Source organism: Fukomys damarensis, unplaced genomic scaffold, assembly GCF_012274545.1.
Source record: "Fukomys damarensis isolate Sample0158 unplaced genomic scaffold, DMR_v1.0_HiC HiC_scaffold_23, whole genome shotgun sequence".
Lineage (NCBI taxonomy): Eukaryota > Metazoa > Chordata > Mammalia > Rodentia > Bathyergidae > Fukomys > Fukomys damarensis.
The window spans coordinates 50,954,471-50,974,763 of NW_022900935.1; the positions used below are offsets into that span (position 1 = coordinate 50,954,471).

The following is a 20,293-nucleotide window of genomic DNA, read 5'->3' on the forward strand; positions in this document are numbered from 1 at the left end:
CAAAAAACCCCAAAAACAAAAACAAAAAAGATGCAAACACATGCCCCGAGCACCACTCACAGCAGCCACCTTCCGAAGGCACACTGTCACCACAGAGCCACTGTCCCTGCAGCCCATCCGCAAGTCTCAGGGGCAGAGTCAAAACAGGAGAAAGGAAGACTTGTGCAAGGCTTAACTCTGGGCCAGGGAGCCCTTTTACATGGCTGTTTCCATCTCACTCTCCAGCCCGCCACCCCTTTGACGGGAGGAAGGGTTCTACATGCAGAAGCCAAAATGATGAAGTACAATGGCTGTGACCAGCTGGGAGCCCCCCAGGGCCGGGGCCCCTCACCACGTCGGGGGACTCATCTGGACACGGAGCATGGGCAGCCAGCCCCGACTCAAAGGTTCTAAATGTTCTCTTTTGCGCAGATCCCTTTACGATTGTTTGTCCCAAGGAGTTTTGCTTGGATAAAGTCTTTCCTCTCTGCCTGTTCCTTTTGGGGCATGAGACCCTCTCCCCCAGTGGTTCTTTCTCAGCTCTTTGGGGCTGGGGAGCGCTTGGAACTGCACGAAGGACCTTTCGTGTTAAACACACGCTGAGCCACGCCCCCTCTCCCGAGGGCTCTTTCTGTCGATCCAACGACCCGTGAGCAGCAATTCCATCCCTGGCAGAGACTTAAGAGTCTCTGGTTTGGATTAGGCATTTAGGAATACATTTGCCTTGATTCTGTTTGGCTTACGTGGTCTGGTATTTCACTACCAAATCCAATTGGTAAGCTTTGCCATTGAGGCTGTAGGCCCTGGGTTTAGGGGGACCTCATTCGTGCCAACTATCATAGCAGTTTAAATTATTTTTTTTTCTTTGAATAATTAAAAAAGCCCTTTTCTCTAGGATAGAGTTGGGCGTTACCATTTTCCTGGTACTCTAAAAAACAAAAACAACTGCTTTGCTGAAAATGTTGCAGTAGCTCTACATTCTTAGACCAAAACAGAGGGAGTGGATTTAAAAACCAGCATGAGGCAAGGTACTTCAGCAGGATTTGGTGTCCCAGCTTCCTCTGACTTGGGAGGGATGAGGTCTGAAAGCGAATATCTATTTGTTCCTTGAGAAATGAGCTGCGGATCCCACCCCTCCCCTCCCCTCCTCCCTCTTTTCTCCTTTCTGGGAGCGGAGAGGTGTCGGGATTGGATCCGGGGCCTCGAGCAGGCTAGGCAAACTTTCTACCACTAAGCTACGACCTCAGCCCCCCAGTTAACCTTCTAAAAATGATGCCGCACCGAGGCTGGATGTAGCAGAACTCGCCTGCCACCCCAGCACTTGGACGTTGACACAGGGGAGCACTGAGTTCAAGGTCAGCCTTGAACCACGTCTCCGGGCCTTGTCTCAAAAAACAGCGGCCAAGTGGTTGAAAACTGGACTCCCGCTTAATGCCCCTTTACCTCTAATCTTTCTCTTCGCTACCAAAACATGGCGTTACCATGGTCAGGATGGACAAGGGGAATCTGATCGTGAGAGAGAGAGAGAGAGAAGCAACTGAGGGAGAAGAGCCGGCAGACGAACTGGGAGCCTGGTCTCACCACCCCCACGAAGACCAATTTCTCTGGTTACCCACCGAAGAAAGCCCAAATTCCTCGACTCGCCATTCCAGGCTTTCCTTCTACTGACCGACCCTTGGATATGCCCGGGACTCCCCGCCCTGGCCCCATCTGCCACACCGACTCTTCAGTCTCCCCCTCCTCTACTTTGGCTCGCTCCCATGAGACTGAGTCAGAGGCGATATGGCTGTTTTTCCGGGAGCCGTTAAGACCGCCTACCTATGGATCCACCAATTCTAAATTCTGTAGTTTAGAATTTACCAAAACATTAGAACAACATCCAATAGGTAGCTGTGATTGGTTCTTGTGGTACTGTAACAGCCCAAGAATGGACACCCCCCAAATGTCCGCCGAACAGGGAATGACACAAACAGGGAACATTTTACACCACGTAACTCGGGCTGGAGGTGTGTGTGTCTGCCAGAGAATGGGGATGAGCTTGCTGGGCGTGGTGGCGCATGCCTTTAATCCCAGCGTGTGGGAGGCTGAGGCAGGAGGATTGCCAGCCTGGGTTACACAGTGAGCTCCAGGTCAGCCTGAACTATGGAGACCCCGTCTTTGAACAAAAATCCAACACAAAATGAGAAAGGTGACATGCTCACACTGTCCGTGAGACAAGGAACGCTATAAAGCAGTGCGCAGTGTAAGCTGGCTTTACAAAATAATGTGAGCTATGCGTCATCTTTTGATATAAACATCAACTTGAACCACAGCTCTCTCCATAACGGGGGATCATAGGACATTTGCTCTCTTTCTTTTCTTGGCATATTGGGGTTCAATCCAAGGTCTCACACGTGAAAAGCATGGGGTATCCCACCAAGCTACATCCCAGACCCCAACATTTGTGTTTTTGATGCTTTGTCTCTGTCATGTTGGATTTATAAAATTAAGTGTCGTGTACTTTTTATTTTTTGAGCAAATAATAAAAGCAAGCCTTTTCTCTCAAAGGCCTGGCTCAGATTCCGCCTCCCCTCTAAAGCCTGCCTTTATCCTTCCTGTTTCCAGACCTGTCTCCTTCTTGGAATCTTCTGCTTGATGACCCTGGGATGAACTTCAGAGGAGTACAAAACACGGTTTTCACGCACCCAGGGAGCACTGAGACACATGCCCAGCCCTTTTCTATTTTACAGACAGGCTGCTCTCCACTAAATTGCCCAGGCTGTCCTTCAATTTGAGATCCTCCTGCCTCAGCTTTTTGAGTAGCTGGGATTACAGACATGGGCCACTGTGCCAGGATACGAGCTTCTTAAAGGTGAGTAGGATCTTGCTTTTCACCCTCCCCCAGAAGTCTTCCACCCAGTGGTTTGCACTGTGTCTTCACAAAGGACGCAGCTGAAGATCAGACCAATGGCAGTGTCTTCCAGACTTCCTGGGAAGATGGGCTGGACCCTGCTAGAAAGCACAGGCAGTCACTCAAACACCTCAGCCTCCCGCTAGGTCTGAGACCATCCACCTTTCAATGCGGTGATTCTGGCTAGATGTACGGGATGTCATCCAACTTGTTAAAAAAGGCAGAGGGAAGGAACAAACAGAAAGCTGGTTGCCAAAGAGATTGCCTAGGCTTGCCCTGCACACAGGAAGGTGCTTGTAATGGTGCCGCAGGTGCTGTGCAGTGCTCCTTGGGCACCAGAGAGAAGGCCCCTTGTGAAATGGAGTCTGCATTGTTGCTCTGGCTCCTGAGAAAGCAGGCAAGGAAGCCTGTGCCGAAACGTTTTCTCCTGCTCCCCGTGTTACCCGGAGGATCGACTGCTCACCTCGACCCCGAGGTGACCACCAAGTGCTTCCTCCTTGTTTTTTCCTCTTTTTCTGCAGTATTGGGGGTTGAATCCTGGACCCTGTGCATGTGAGGCAAGTGCTCTACCACTGAGCTGCATCCCCCAGCCCTTTCTGAATTCTGTTTTGAGACAGAGTCCCAGGCTGGCCTTGAACTTGGATTCCTCCTGCCTCAGCCTCCCGAGTAGCTGGGATTACAGGTCTGTGCAACCACACCAGTTTCCCTCTTGATTTCTAATAGCATCAGCATGATCCAGCTCGTGCCAATGGGAGGGCTCAGGGCACTGCGATGTAGCAGCCGCTGGGGGCCCTTCCCCAGACATCTGTCCTTTGCGGGCTTTCCCCCCGGGGTTTCGGAGGCTGTCACTGGGGAGCACTTAGGCGGCACAGACTTCTCCTTTCCACACCAAGGGCACAGTGAGTCCTCATCATCCAAGAGGCAACCAAGTCCCATCAGATGGAACCTATCACAGCTGTGTTCCTCCAGAAAGAAGCAGATGGACTCGGGGGAGGGTGGTCAATGACAAGAACAATGCAACAAACCGAACCTAATCGTGCCCCCAGCATGAGGCAGCTGTGCTGAATCTGGCCCTTTAGAGGTAACTGAAAAATCTTTACCACCTCACCTGCCAAGATGCAGACCAATATGAAAATATTTTTAATTGAGGTGTTGAGTGGTGTGGAGGTACAGCTGAGGATGGCAGCATTTACTCGTTTGGTGTCTCTGTTCCCTTTCTGAGGGCCCGAAGTACTTAGCAAACAGCATTTAATCTCTCAGCCTTGACAGTTATTGGAAAAGTTAGATGTTTCGCTTCTGTTCTGTCCTCTCTCTGCCTTGAGAGGAAATCCAACAGACATTTAGATCAGCGTGACCCGTGAACTGGCTGCCACGGATTTCTCGGACCAGGAAGACTGTCACCTAGGACCTGGAGGCCGAACGTAAGAGTCACTTAAATTACCCAGACCAAGGGGAAAGTTCCAAGGACAAAAACTGAATGTACCATCAGACATTCAATTATACCACTTCAGGGTGCATGCTTCCAGAACGGCCTTACATTAATTATCCTTCTTTGTTGTTAAATGAGTTAAAAATATTGATAAATTTCCCCAGTAAAATCAGTATGCTCTATTTATCATTTAAGAGGTGGAGACTCCTTTACTTCCTCCAAAATGATGGGAGAAGAAGAATTTTTTCTTATCTGCAACAAGAAGATCACGTTCAAAAGGCAGTAGAAAGGCTGGGAATTTAATTCAGTGGCAACTTGCCTGCCTTGCAAGCACAAGGTCCTGAGTTAGATCCCCAGTACTAGGGGGAAGAAAAAAGGCAGAAGAAAGCAAGCCCTTGGAAGGCTGACTCACTCGATCTTATCTTTGCACCCTTAGTGGCTGGCCCCAAGCCTGGCACACAGCAAGCACTGAATAAAATGCTAACTAAAGACAACGGTAGAGGAGTCTTGGCTTTACTAAGTTTCCATTCCTTGCATGTTTTAGATCCAGGTTTCTTTTTCAGTACTAGAGAGTGAACCCAGGGCCTTCACACTGAGTTATACCTCCCGCCTTAAAAAAAAAAAATTCTAAAAAATCTTTGAGACAGAGTCTTGCTAAGTTACTAAATTTCCCAGGCTGTGCTCAAACTTGAGATCCCCTGCCTTAGTCTCCCGGAGGGCTGGGATTTCAGACTTATATCACCAAGCTTGGCTTTATAGCAACATTTCTTGATCTCAGCACAGCTGACACTAAGGGAAGGGTAACTGTGCTATGGGGTCTGTCCTGGGCATTGTAGGGTGTTTAGCAGCATTCTTGACCTCTACTTATGAGATGCCGTAGCCGCAGTTGTGATAATAAAACCCTCTCCAGTCACTGTCAGATGTTTCTGGAGCCAGGTCACAAAATTGCCCCAGTGGTCTACAGAATCCTTTGAATTTATGTAAATCAGTGGAGGTTTTAAAAAAGTCTCTGTGTGCACACCCATACACACTCTACTTCTAAACTGTCACCACTAGGAATTACACTTCTTTTTCCTTTTCCCCCTTCGTACTAGAAGCAGCTATGCATTCCTGCGCATGCCCAGTTTGGCTCCCTGGGAATGAGCTCAGGGCCAGCACCTCGGGGGCCAATAAAGACACCGTATTGTTTGGATCTCCCCCAATCTTATGGAAGCCGAAGCTCATGAACACAACTGCAGTGAGTGAGGGAACCAGAGCCCCGGACTCGAGCGTCACTCAGCGCCACAGGCATTGAACGAGATCCCGCGGAGCTTGACTTTGGAGGGTTACCCAGGAGAAACTAGTTCTATAGCTTGGATGTGCAGATTTGTCCTTGCACGCCCAAACTGCCAGCTCAGCTTACGGGAGCGGCTCCTCTGCCTCCCTTCTGCAGGCATGCTGTGTCTCATGGCGTAGGATGTCTGGGTCCTCCGCTGGCATCTTCACCTTGCTGGAAATCTTGGCGGAAGCACAAAGCCGCGTTATCAATGCATAGCAAGGGCAACACGCCCAGAGTCAGGCTGCAGCCCCTCTGCCACAGCGTTGGTGCCAACCATGCTGCCCGGGTCACTCGTGCAAAGAACTTTCTGACTGCATGTGGGCAGAGTCTAGGTGTCAGTGTTTACTAAGGCAATGCTCTCTGCCCAAGAAATAACACTGCGTTCTTTTTTTTTTTAAACAATATGGTTCTGCCCTGCAGGATCCTCCAATGGATCTGGGAAATAAACCCGATGCCAAGAGGCTCTTGTGGAGCTGAAGCTCAGGCCCTTGATTTGGATAAGACCGAACAGTCCTGCCAAAAGGAGAACAGGCAGCGTTTGGCAGGGCAGTCAGCTGATCTCAAGTCCCCAAAGTGTCCTTCGGCAACCCGGCTTAGTTGTGGCACCTGGGCTGACAGGCGGAGGACAGCCGGTGGAAAATTCCCAGGTCTGGTCACCTTCGTGAGAGTAGCAATCTTGCCCATGTGCCTCAGAGGTTTCCAGGGAGAAGGGAGAAAAGAAAGAAAGGCCTTCTATCCCTTCCTTTAGCTTGGGTGGCAGGGTTGTGGCAGTCACTGGGTAGAGAAAAGTGCCCCAGACAACCCTGGTCTGGATGCGTCAGCATCAAACTGTCCGGGAACAGCTTCCGCCACCAGCGTTCAGCTCTGTGCATGGAAAGTGTGTTGCTATCCGAGATGCTGACAGAGTCGACTTACAAGGACTGACTAGAAGAAACAGTCCACAAGGCAGGAAGCCTGGGGTAGAATAAGGCAGAAAAAAACAAAAGAAACTCTGATTCCCAGCTGCTAGCTTAATGGCAACAAATTCATTTTCTGATAGGATGTGCACTGAAATTGTTACTGGTGGAGGAAGAACAAAGCCCTGGCCTTCGTTCATTCAGTCATTCAACAATTGTCGAGTGAGCACCTGCTCAGCGCTGGTGCTGTAGCAGGTGCTGAGGTACAAGAATAAAGAAGATATAGCTAGGTGTGGTGGTGCATACCTGTAGTCCCAGCACTTGGGAGGCTGAGGCAGGAGGATCCCAATGAGTCTGAGGCCACACTGGTCTATACAGCGAGTTCCAGGTTGGCCTGAACTGTATAGTGAAATCCTGTCTGAACCCCCCCGCCCCAAAAAAACATACCCCCCCCAAAAAAAGAAGAAAGAAGATGCAGCTCTGATCTTCATGGAGCTCATGCTATGATCAGGAGTTACCACAAGCTAGTGTGATCTTACACGACTTAGAAAACACAGACCAAAGTGGCCTGGGGGAGCAATGAGCTCAGGAAAGCGCAGGAAGGGGAAGTCAGTTTGAGCTGAAGGCTACAGAAGGCCTAGTGAGGGATTTTAAGCAGAGTGACAAGGTCAGATTTCGTGTTAGAAGGAAACCCTTGGAGAGGAGAGCGTTAATTATTTACAGTGTGCCAAGCAGAAATGTCCTTGGAAAGGTCTGACACCTGAACTGGTTTCTTCTCTAATACTCGGACCCTGGAACGTCTGCAACAGACACAACAACCAAATCAGACAAGAAAACAGGCCCCTTTCCTTTCCGGTGAGTTCGGTCTGCAGTCTGGGATTCTGGGAGTGAAATGATGGCGAAGTCGAGGCCACAAGGGAATCCTCTCAGCATTCTTTTCCTTCGGTTTTATCGCAGGCTCCCGATTATGGCTGTTGCTCTTTGTGGTGTAACTGGCAGATCTCTGGAGGAAGAATTCTCTGACACTGGCCCACGGATCCTCCAGAAGCAGCACTGGACACAGCGTGCGCACTGAGCCCAAGGCGGGCCTTTTCTTTCACATCTCTGAAATTACCCTAAGTCGCGGGATGGGCAGGGGTGGCTCTGAGTGTGAGGACTGGATCCCAGGATCCGTTCAAGGGTGACCACCTCTCCCTCTACGGCAAGGTTCCCCGGCCTTGGCGCCAGTCACGGCAGGGGCCAGATAAACACTGTCAAGGGCCGTCCTGTACATTCTTGGGGGCTGAGCAGTGTCCCAGCCTCTACCCAGAAGATGACAGGAACAATCACCCCCCCACCAAATTGTGACAATCGAAAGTCGAATGGAACAATCACCCCCCCACCAAATTGTGACAATCGAAAGTCGAATGGGGAGAACTGTTCTAGAGGACACTTTTCCATTGTGTCTGTTTCCATTCCGCTTCCTTTTATTTCCATCCAGTTTTCCATGCTGTCTTAATGGGTCTCTGGGGATCTTTCAGCCCCGTGGCCAACTCTTCCTCTTGAAGCCTGCATCCCTTGACACACCCTCCTTGTTTTCCTCTGTACTCTCTGGCCAGTTCTTTGTAGGCTCCTGATGCCTCTTCATTCCCTTCCTGGTCTCCCTTAAGGCCTGGCCCCATATACTCTCTGCTTTCTCTCGCTCTTCCATCCCCAGGAAAATATCTTCTACTTGTTAAAGACTCAGATTTGTCTCCATCCCAGACTTCTCATCTAAGCCCCAGACGGATTTCCCTTTGTTCTAGACGTATCATGGGCACACACACACACACACACACACACACACACCAAAAACGACTTACCTTCTTCCAAAATCCACTGCTCTTCTCATTTGCCCATTGCAGTAAATAGCACCCCATTTCATCCTCCTGTTTATCCTGACTCCTATCATCCCCATATCTAGTCCATGACCAATTACCATCAATTATATCTTCAAGAGATATAACTATCTGCTCGACTCTGTGGCTGCTGTTGCCTCGCCAGGTCAAGCCAACATATAATCAAAAGCACAAATTAATTCTAATGATGTTGGTGGCCTCCCAACTTCCCCTCTGCCATGGCAATCTTTTGAAAAGCATAAATCAAACCATATGATGGACCAGCTCCAATTTCCTCAAAGGCATTCTATCGCACTTGAATAAAAGTGTTTTAACACAGCCCCTTCCTCCACCACGCCATCCTTTTGTTTATGCTGCTGTAGTCGTGTTGGCCCTGTTTCCTACACGTCCCCAAGGGCCTCCTGTGCACGCTGCATCCTCTGCCAGGAAGGCCGTCCCCCAGCTTTTCTCATCCACAGCGCTCAGCATCTCCTGCATTTCCCCCGGAACATCTCAGGGACAGTCTCCCCTGCAATGCACTTAAATTCACTTTCCCCTATATCCTTTTACACTTCCGCTTACCCTGGTGACTTCTAACTCCACGTGCACCCATGGGATTATTTCTGTACTGTTTGGCTCCCCTCCTAGCTTGGAAGTGTCTTAAAGGGAGGGAGCCTGACTGTCTCTTCCATTCATTGCTATCTGTCTTAACCTCCTAAGTGACACTTAGTGGGAAATCGAAATATTTATTGGATGACTGACAGTTCACCTCTCCTTTCCTGGGTTCAACTGTATCCAGGAAAGAAGACAAAATGAGAGAGAGAGAGAGAGAGAGAGAGAGAGAGAGAGAGAGTCATGCATGCGTCCATAAGTAACTGTGAGATATGATGAGAGAGCTCTGCAAAGCTCTGGTCTGTTTACATCCAAAGAAGCTTTCTAGTGGTGGTGTTGAGAGCACAAAGCAATGCGGTGCATACCCCTTGACCTATTGATTTCATCGATATTTCTTATTTGGCCCAAGACTTTCCACTGAATCAGGAAGGTGTTCCCTGGGGACCACACCAGAGCAGTCTGGGGAGGAAGAGCTGAAATTAGTTGAGTTTTCCAGCAACACTGCCTTCCTGGAAGGCCGGGAGCAGCCAGGGAGACCAGGGTGCCCTGAAGGTCATCAGCCCCACTGTGCAGAAGCCGCAGAAGCAATGGGCAACTGCTTCACGTGCACATCCTCAAGGGCCCATGAAGTCCTGGTGGCCTCAGTGTGAAAGCATGTAAGTGTCTTCAGAGACAGAGAGAGACAAGGGGAAGGCTGAGGGAGGCTTCTTTGACCCTTCTTGTCAGCAGCCCACAGGAGGAGCGCATTTGACTTTGATTTTCTCAAAACGCATAGGTGTGGTTGGCTGCAGAGTGTCGTGTAAGCTGACGACACCAACACACTCAGCCTGGAGGTCTGTGTGTGGCAGAGATGTACATCGGCCCCTCGCTGGCCCATTAAGGGACAGCTATGCGAGAACCAGAGCCTTCAGTTAAGCAGCTGCACACCTACTCAGACTAGGAAAGACTTTTGTATATCCAAACAGATCGCAAAATGTGGAGGGGAAAAAAAAGCAGAACCTCAGTGGAGCCCAATTTGTGTGTGACCCGGTGGAATTCACTTTAACAGATTTACTTATTACAGCTTCAATCGGCCTTAAAGAATCTGAGAAGACTTCCAAGGTCCATGCGTTACAGCTCAAGGACGAGTGTGGGGTACCTGGTTCCAAGCATATTGTGATTGGCTTCGTGTTGCTAAACAACAAAAATAGCCTGCATCTGTTGTCATTGCAGGGCTGGGACGTTATTTACAAGTGGGTCGCTCAAGTTCCACCAGCAGCCACTAATAAAATACTAATGGGAGAGAGGATGACTTTGCCTTTCCCGTAAAATAAAAAGACAACCAAGGCAAAAGGCAGCTTCTGGTAGGGTGGAAACCAGAGGAAAAGATATCCTTTGAAATACTGTAAATTCTCAGGCAGGAAGCAAAAAGAAGCCCTCATGAAGGTACTTGCTATTTTGGGAAAAGTTCTCAGCCAACATGAGCCATCCAAATTTTGAGGATTCATTTTTTTTTTTTTTGGTAATCCTGGGGGTCAAACCCAGGGCGTTGCACATGCGAGGCAAGTGCTCTGCCACTAAGCAATACCAGCCTCTGAGGGCTTTCTGTATGTCATACCCCAAAGATAAAAATCAAATGTAGCTCCTGCCCTCACAGAACATGGTGCTGGGCAGCCGGGCCGCTGTCTTTCAGAGAAGCCAGGGTGTTGGGTGTCTCAGCTCGGTGGACAGTGACACGGCACAGAACGAAGGCAGAGTGAGGCGGCAGGATGACTAAACGGACAGCAGCTGGCAGGCAGGGCCAGTGATGGGATCCAAGGTCAGGGACTTCGTTCTGAGACCCGTACTGAAGAGACCAGCAAGGTGTGAGACCAAACTCAACGAGCATAACGAGGGACGGATCCCAGCGTAGGAGGCACTTAGTGAGTAACTGTTGGAAGAATGGGCGAGCGACTCTTCCATGGGTCATCCGTCTGCTGCTTACCTCAGATTCCTTGTAGTAGCGTTCTGGAATTTCATCGCAGGCGATGTCAATAAAGCAGACTTCTCTCTCTAAATCTTTGGCTTCGCTGTCAAAAATCTGAAAGGACAGAGCAACATATCAAAGGTTAGCGATGCCCGATGAAATGTCCAAGGTGGCCGGGGGTGGGTACAGCCGTGCCTGAGGCAGAGCCGCCCCCCCACAGCGCTTCTCCACGCATCTCAGGGGCCCCGGCTGGTGCTTTCACCCCCCTCGGGATGTGCAAGGATCGTGAAAGGCTTTTATTCATCTCACAGGCTCCGTCACATCACAAGCAGGTGAAGCATCCATCACGGCTTGGTGAGGGCAGAAAAAGGGGCTGTTTGCAGAAGCTCCCAAGTGAGGACATAAATCTCTTCCAAAAACCTCTTCTAAAACTGAAATCTGCTGATTTTTTGGCAGCTAATCTAAACAGGGGGAGTGAAGAGGGTGGGGAGGGTCTGGTTAGGTTTGAGACAAAAAGCCGTGATATAGCTCAAGATTTAGAGAATAATTGGGCTTATTACAATTTATATGTTAAAATTTTACATATACATAAAGTTTTATGTATATATATCTTTACAAATAATGAGCATACAGTTACTGAAAGAATTATAGATGAGCAAAAAGAGAGCCGGGCATGGTGGTGCACACCTATAATCCTAGCACTCAGGAGGCTGAGGCAGGAGGATCGCTGTGAGTTTGAGACCAGCCTGGGCTACATAGTGAGTTCCAGGTCAGTCTCAACTACATAATGAGATCCTGTCTCAAAAAAACAAAAACAAAACAAAACAAAACAAAAAACCCCCAAACCACAATTCTGGTGCCCAGGAAGAAACGCTTGTATTTTTCTTGATCATTTAAGAGTGTGAATTCCTTGGTACGAGTAGGGGTAACGGGTGTAGCTTGGTAAGACACTGAGATGGTCTCACGCCAGCCTGCTGTAAGTTCTCCTGGATGAGGATGTCTATTGCCACCCCCCCAAAAAAAACAAACAAACCATAAAATTGTCACAAAATACAAATACAAATTTTAGTGGAAAGCTTAAGTCCCCCCTGTTTTTGCCATTGCTATGTTTTGGTCCAAAGGGATGAGCATCCTTCAGAAGGAGTGTAAACAGATTAAGTTTGGAAACCACTGCATCCTTGGAGGACTCTTAGCTGCAAACCTCCCTCCCTGCTGAGTTAGCTCCCTCAGAGAATCCTAAGTTAGCACTAATTACATCCACACGCCTCAGAAGAGAGTGGAATATTTTGGAAGAACAGGATGGTTGATGCCTAAGAACATTGTCTTGACTCAAATTTGGTGCCAATTAATAACACGCTCTTCCACAAGACAGCACCTGAAGGGCTCTTTACCTGCTACACTCCGCTTCTCAGATGAAAAATATGAGTCCTATCCAAATGGTTTCTGAGAGTATTTGTGCGGGTAATTATCCCCCGACTCTGCTGTTTGCCTGATTGCCTGTTTCCTTCTAAAATATTTGGGACCTCCGTGGACCAATCTCTTCAGCGTTCCCCAAAGACACAGACTCCTGTGTGACCCGAGGTGGCCGGTCCATTCCCCTTAAAAGCAGAGAAGGACTGGTTCTTAAATCCGCCTCGAATCTTTCCACTGCTACTTGGAGTCAGGAGTTGGGGCACTCCTAGTGTTTGAGAGGGACAGGTGGATCGCTCGGAAATGAAATCGACAAGTTCAGGAGTTGGGACGCTCAAGCTCAAGTACCAGTGCAGAAATGAGTTGTGAGGTGAAACACCAGGCCTCAGATTGCGTGACTCAGAGTCAGTGTCAGTTTCTCTCTCTCTCCAAGTGTGAGCCTGGAGGAGAAAGGCACCGGCTCATTACGAAGACAAAACAGAACACCTGGAGGGGAATGCCTTCTGGAGAGGAAATTACAGGAGAAGTTAAGGAGGTTTGACATTTATTGGTAAAATCTGTGGGATTCGAAGAAGGGGAAGTAAGCAGATGTTAAGGGAGCCATGGACAGGTCATGTGACTTTGTCTAATTTAATTTGAACCTTGCCCCAGCACTGGGGATTAAACTCAGAGCCGCAAGTCTGCTTAGCAAGCACTCTGCCACGGACCTACACACCCAGCCCTTTTTATTATTTTTAATTTTGAGACAGAGTCTAATTAAATGGCCCAGGCTGGTCTTGAACTCGCGATCTTCCTGCCTCAGCCTCTCAAGTAGCTGGGATTACAGGTCTGTGCCATAAACTGCTTTGATCACCCACTGTACCAGTTCTGCTATTATTGCCTCTCAGCTTTACACCCTCCCTTCAGTCTCTGCCCTATTCGAAGGACTGCAGCGTGTGAGCCTTTCTCCTGGAGAGCTTGCATCACAGTAAGCCTTGTCAGTAGAGGGTGCTGGAGGGACACTGCAGGACGAAGAGGTCACCTCTTCCAGGTTTGGGTCTCGAGGCTATGGAGTCCCTGGGTGGGGATATTCAGTGGAGCTCTGTCCCAGCTGGGAGCCTAGAGGGCAGAGCTGCTCAGGGACCTTGCTGTCCTGGGGTGGGCCTGGGAGCGACTTCCCTGTGGCCCTGACGATGCAGGCATGGGGCACCCCAGGCCTCGGGTGGCAGTGTACCCTGCTCCTCTGCAAGCAGTCCACCAGCTTCACCTGGCCTGTGCCCCAGGAGTCTTTCTGCTGCCTGCTGACTATGTTTGTTTGTTTTTTGTTTTTTTGAGACAGGGTCTCACTATGTAGTTGAGACTGACCTGGAACTCACTATGTAGCCCAGGCTGGTCTCGAACTCACAGCGATCCTCCTGCCTCAGCCTCCAACAGAGAAGATAAATATCTGCCAAAAGTACTTCCTGCTTCTTCCTTCCTTCCTCTCTCCTTTCCTTCCTTCCTTCCTTCCTTCCTTCCTTCCTTCCTTCCTTCCTTCCTTCCTTCCTCTCTCTCTCTCTCTCTGCCTGGGAATGAACTTGGGATCTTGACCTTGTGAGGCAGGAGGAGGGAACACTGAGCTAAATCCCTGGTCCCTTCCTGCTTCTTTCTAGGAAGATGAAATCAAATACGGTTCGCCTCCTTCTTCCTTATAAAATGTAATCTTTGGGCTGGGGATTTAGCTCAGTGGTGCCACGCTTGCCTTGCAAACACAAGGTCCTGAGTTCAATCCCTGGTGCCAGGCAGGGGGAAAATGTATGTTTTTGCCAGCCATCACTGAGAATGACCCTAGGACTTGGGGTTCTTCTGCTCCTTTGTCAGACAGCTAAGGCTGAAGCAGATTCTGCTACCACCTACAGCTTCTGTTTCCTTAGTGAACACAATGCTTAACTTGTGGCAAAGTCTGTGAACTGCCAAACATGGGGAAGTTTGCATTACTTCAATGCAAACATTTCAGGGTAAGATTTCCACCACCTGAACAAAGCCTCAAAAATCTCTTTGAGTGCCGGGCATGGTGGCACAAGCCTGTGATCCCAGCACTTGGGAGGCTGAGGCAGGAGGACTGCCATGAGTTCAAGGCCAGCCTGGACTCCACAGAGAGTTCAAGGCCAGCCTGGACTCCACAGAGAGTTCAAGGCCAGCCTGAACTACATAGTGAGAGCTTGTCTCAAAAACATAAGAAATCACTTTGAGCACCTCAACTGGCTCTTTAGGCATGCGATGACAAGAATCAAAATTCCCAGTAAATAATCTCCCAGTGATACTTGTAAGTGGTCGCTGAATAATGGAAGGCGTGAACTTCAGGTTCCCGTAGAGGAATCTGCAGCAGATATCTTGCTTACTGATTGATCTTTGTTTCCTTTCATAAGTCCGAATTCTATTTGCTTGGTATACGTGCTCTAATTTCCCCTAACTCCTAAAACAGGATTCAACACAGAGTGGAAATCTCTTACTATGGCCTTATGGGGCCTAATGTTGGGAGTCAGGAGAGCTGGGGCTTGAATTTATCTTCTCTGGGTAATCTTGGGCAACTCTCTGCATCATTTTTGCTTCTAAAATAGAACGATAGGGTCCAGGGAACCCGTGAAAGATCCTGGAACGTACAAATTTGGGGAAGTGTGTTTTTCTGGAGAGCAGATCCAGCCACTTTTGTCTGATTACCAGAGATCTCTGGCCCTAAAGCTACGCCACTTCACTGCCTTGTTTTGCTTTGCAGAGAGAATTTGTTTCCTTCTGAGATGGAACTTGGGTCTGGGAGTTCATTGGAGAGCTTTTCCTATATCACCTGTAGTGATGTTCTAGGCTCTGTATATTTGTCATAGGTTTGTTTTAGTGTGGCTTTGTTACTGTAACAAAATACCCAAGGCCTTGACCACAAAGACAAGAGGGATCATTTTGCTTACAGTTCTGGAGATTCAAGGGTATTACATAGGCATCAGCTTGTCTCTGGTGAGGCTCTTGTAACAGAAGACAGGAGCACATGTAAAAGGATCACATGGCCAAGGAGAGAGAGAGAGAGAGAGAGAGGCACTTTGGTCCTACAATCCCCTTGGGGCAAAGCTTCCAACATATGAACTCTTGAGGGACACAATGAATCCATAACTAACCCATGGCAGACGCTCAGGGGAGAATGTGTTTATCCTCTTCCCTTCTGTATCTGCCCACGGATCATCTGCAGTGAATTTTGGTGCCAGTCTGATTCCTCTGACCTCCTCCCCACAATGGGAAATAAACAAGAAGACAAACTCTCTTTAATATGAACTGAACAATGCTAAAATGAGAAGACAAGTCTCTGGAAGAAATATTATCTTATGGATTGCAAAATAAAAATCGAGCAATTTCCCCTTTTTTGTGCAGCATTATGAACAATAAATACCAAGCGTCTCAAAAATCTTCGTATATTTTGACATAGAAAGTTTATGCTTTGAGAGTTTATCTTAAGGGAAGAATCTTAAATAAAGGGAAAGCTTTATGCACAAATATTTTTTTATTGCAACTTTATTGTAATAGCAAGAAAAAATATAGAGGCGAAAATAAAATTTAAATATCTCACCATGGGAAACTGGCCAAAGAAAATCAGTATAAATCCCTTTGATGAACTATGATGTGACATGCAGTCATAATTAGGTGGGGAGAAGTACACTGCTAGACAAGGAATAGAACAGTCTAGATTTCTTCTGGAACAAGGGCGACTTTCTAGATTTCATGATCTCGCTTGTTTTATTTCTAGATTTCTTTCCAGAGTCCGTGGCTTTTCCTCTTTACAGTTCATCTACTTGGGATGACTCTTAGAGATCCGTTGACAAACTTGGTAATCTTGGATTCTACAGCCCCTTTTTCTAGAATAATAATTTTTATGGTCTAAGATCTAAGCTTAAATGGGAACTCTTTGTACTTTCAAACCATTTCCCTGTACATATACAAGTGCTCTACAATAGAAAATCTACTATTTTTTTTCTTTTTATTGAGTTTATTGGTACAATCTAGGTCTACAATACAGTTACATTCATTACTGGGATCCTGTACCTTCACATGACAGGTCTTGGGTCTCATTTTTTCCCCTTGTCCCTGCCCTCCCTTCACCCCCTCTTTCCCTCCCCATTTACAAACTCTTTATTTCCATTTTCCTACTATTTTTTTTTAATTGGGGGGATTGGTCCAGGTTTACAGTTGTATAGATTTGTATCTTTCTGCCAAATGCCAAAGCTGCTTGAGGATGCAAGGGAGCAGTGGTTGATTAGTAGAGATTCTGAGAAAAAAATAATCTACCAGTCATCCTGTTTTATGCTTCAGATATGATTAATCGGACAAAGGGGCTTAACTAAGCTGCTGTTCTTCTCTACTATAAGTTTTTTTCCCCCCAGCATCTGAGAAGCAATTACCTGACACATACCAAGAATGAACAAGACCAACAAGGAAGAAGAGCACTGGAAGCCAAATTATTGCTCCAACAATGCTTTCATTGAATGGCTGTCATCAAAAGCCCCAAACACAACAAATGCTTGCAGAGGTTATTGGGGAAAAGGAACCCTTCCTCTGTGTGGGTGAGAATGCAGACGAATACAACTACTGTGGAAACTGGTATGGAGATTCCTCAACAAAGAAAAACTGAATTCCATGTGACCCAGCTATAACACTGTCTGGGTGTTTTCCCAGGAGAGTTAAACACATCACATTACAGTGGTATGAGCACACCCATGCTTACAGCAGCACAACAACTCATAATCGCTACATCTAGGAAGTGGCCTATATATCCATCACCAGATGAACAGACCAAGACCTGTCATGTAAAGGTACAAGATCCCAGTGATGAATGTAACTGTACTGTATACCTAAAATGTACCAATAAACTCAATGAGGAAAAAAAAAAGAGAAAATGAGGTATTTATACACACCGGATGACCACTCAGTAACAAAAGAGGATACATTTGAATCATCTGCAGGAAAATGAGTGCTATAACCTTGAGACTGTATTGCTGAGTGAAGCAAACCAGACATAGAAGGCAAATATCACATGATTTCTCTTATGTGAGAAAACCAATGCATAAATAAAGAGCAAAATGAAGGATAGATAACAGGAAAAGTGGAAAAGCTTCTGCAGACCTGGGATGGAAGGAGAGCGAAGGGGAGTAAAAAGGACCAAGATGAGATGGGATGTGTGTTCCAACTCCTCACGATGAACGCATTAGTCATGTGCTGCAAAAATGTACTAAAAAATAATAAAAGCAAAAAAAATCCCAATGCTTTCGTTCAAATGCTCTGGATTTGCATAGTGGCCACTGGTTTGTTGGAGGGAGGGGGATTCTAGTTCTTTAGACACACGGGGCTAGAGCTGTATCATGGCCTATTGATCATCGCCTAACAGCCACATATACAGCTGGGAAGGGCCCAAAAAGCATTTCTACACGTGGGAAATAAAACCCGAGAACATTTCAGCTTGTGTTGCACTCGCCCATTAAGCTGCAATGAAAAGAACAGTCTCCCTTGACTTCTTCAAAAAAAATTTTTTTTTCCTGCCTCTTTTCTTTTTTCCACTTTCCAGAATACAGCTGGGTAACCACCACCTGTTTTGGAGTTAGAAATACTTGAGTGCAGTTGTCTGAATAAAGCAAGAGGCTGGGTGCACAGCAATGGGTGAATTTATAAATTGTTATTAGGCACCTACTATGTGTTCAACACTGTGCCTCTTAAATGTATAAGAAAGTCCACTTTTGAGGGGCCTTAGGATTTCATAGAGAGTAGATTTAATCAAGAACACGGTATTATATATAATCTGTATGCTAATAAAGCAGTCATCCCTTGGTTCCTTAGAGATTGGTTGTAGGACCCCTGTGGAAAGCAAAATCCATGGATGCTGTAGGAGTATTTGGTATAATATTTGCATCCTCCCGTATCCTTTAAATCACTTCTAGACTGTTTATAATACCTAATACAATGTGAATGCTACATAAAGAATTATTATATCGTAGTGCTAGGGAATAATGACAAGAAAACCAGTCGGTACATGTTCTGAACAGGTGTAATATTTTTCTGAATATGTCACAGCTACAGCAGGTTGCCTCAGAAGATGCAGGACTTACGCATACAGAGAGCCAATCCTACCAAATTCTAAAAGGTGCGCTTCATGTATGAGTCCCCTGGTCCAAATTCGGGAGAGAGGGAAGTCAACACAGGTCCACGGGGACCTGGCCCGGGATTTCTTTGGGGGCGGGAGGAGTGATTCAAGAGACTGGAAGAAGAGTCGTACTGCACAATCTATCGTTCAGTGTGGACCGGAGATACCAAGGCTGGGGAACTAACTTGCAGCTGGGTGTTCAGAATCCTGACTGGCGGCACTGGGTGGCGGGGAGAAGTGGCCCCAGAACCAATCTTGAACTGACCTTGGCCTTGGAGTGGAATTAGAGCCCCATCTGGCAATACAGTGGGAGGTGAACTGCTTTTATTTAATCCCCATCAAATGTTCTACTCATGCAGGCTTTAGAGGTATTAAGGCTCTGTGAGGAAACTCATCCCTGGGCTTGGGGAGGATTGACTCAGAGGCTGTGTAAATGGCAGGGCCTCCCTGGAGGATGCCCCAGTGGACAGCATCATTAGGTTCTTGGTGCGGAAGGGAAAACACATTTTTTCCAACGCCAGCAGGGAGTGACAAAGCAAACCAGAGGCCAGGGTTTCAGGCTGGGAGTGTTTAAGAAAACCCCACTCCCGGAGGTGGTATGCACCAGAGCTGCAGGAGGCTGGTGGCCTGTGGGGGCCACCATAGCTCAGTGGGACCCACTATGCTCTTGGGTTTTCCAGACACGGTCTCAGTCCAACACTGACAGCTCAATCGCCTTTCAGGGCACTGATGGAGGATTTTGTTTGTTTCTTTTTAAAATTTTTCATTTTGTGGTGTTGAGGATGGCACCCAGAGCCTTTACATGGCAAGCAAGCACTCTACCACCTCCCAGACACAGTTTTTTAAGAACTTAAATCGACACATAATAATTATACATATTTATAGGACACAGTGTACTATTTCAATGTATATATACAAAGTGTAACAGTCAGATTAGGGTAACTGGCATATTCATAGCCTCAAATATTCATTGTATCTTTTGTTTTGGGATTATTCAAAATTCTCTTTACTAGGTATTTTGAAGCATCTAATAACAGTCACCCATCATAGTTATTCTATTATGCTACAGAACCTGATTTCTCATATCCATCTCAGGGTTTGATTTTTCCTCCTTTTCTTCATTCCTTTTCATCTTTTGTGGTTGCTGGGGATCAAACCCAAGTTTTTATACATGCTAAGCACAGGTTCTGGCACTGAGCCACACGTGAGGTTTTCATTTTAAAGGGCTCCAAATAGACCTTGGGAGGAAAGAACTTTGAACGAGTCCTCTCTCCACAGAGCTGTCTTTGAGCCTGGTTACCTTCCCGGCCGTTGTCCTTATGGGACCCAGGCAGGAGGCAGAGAACGCGAGGAAGAGGTACTGATCGCAGGGGTGTGGGCTGGTCACGTGAGGACATCCCCTCAGGAGAGAGGCCAGCAGGCCTGTGACCCACCGGGTGGAATGGCGCCAGGACCCAACAGGCTCGCAATGCAGTGGGGCCAGTGGGGAGGTGGGGTGGGGAGTGGAGCCCTTGGAGGAAACGGCTGTGGGAGGGAGAGGCTGCCTGAGTATGTCTGCGGGCTTCTGCGCATACTCTTAATGAACAGGAAGGCCGCAGGCGTGTGGGGATGGCGGTGGAGTAAGGAAGCTAATGAGGGTCCTTGGAGGCCGAGGACACAGGAGAAATAAAGAACTCCAACACCTGAGTCACCTGGAGGGCGCAGACTCAAAGTTCGGGTGCTCAATCGGTCAGGAAAAGAGGCTTGCCTGATTCTTGCACTGGTCACCGAATAACGTGTGTGTGTGTGTGTGTGTGTGTGTGTGTGTGTGTGTGTGTGTTAGTGG

At 47.6% G+C, this 20,293-nt stretch overlaps 1 protein-coding gene across 5 annotated transcripts in view; it reads right to left on the minus strand.

The window, feature by feature from the left end:
- Pitpnc1 (phosphatidylinositol transfer protein cytoplasmic 1) overlaps positions 1-20,293 on the minus strand; it is a 229,247-nt gene that overhangs the window by 38,369 nt on the left and 170,585 nt on the right. For all 5 annotated transcript variants that reach the window (XM_033767534.1, XM_033767533.1, XM_010616793.3 and 2 more), the window contains exon 6: positions 10,944-11,039. In XM_033767534.1, coding sequence (XP_033623425.1) covers positions 10,944-11,039 — 96 coding nt within the window. The remainder of the gene's footprint in view (positions 1-10,943; positions 11,040-20,293) is intronic.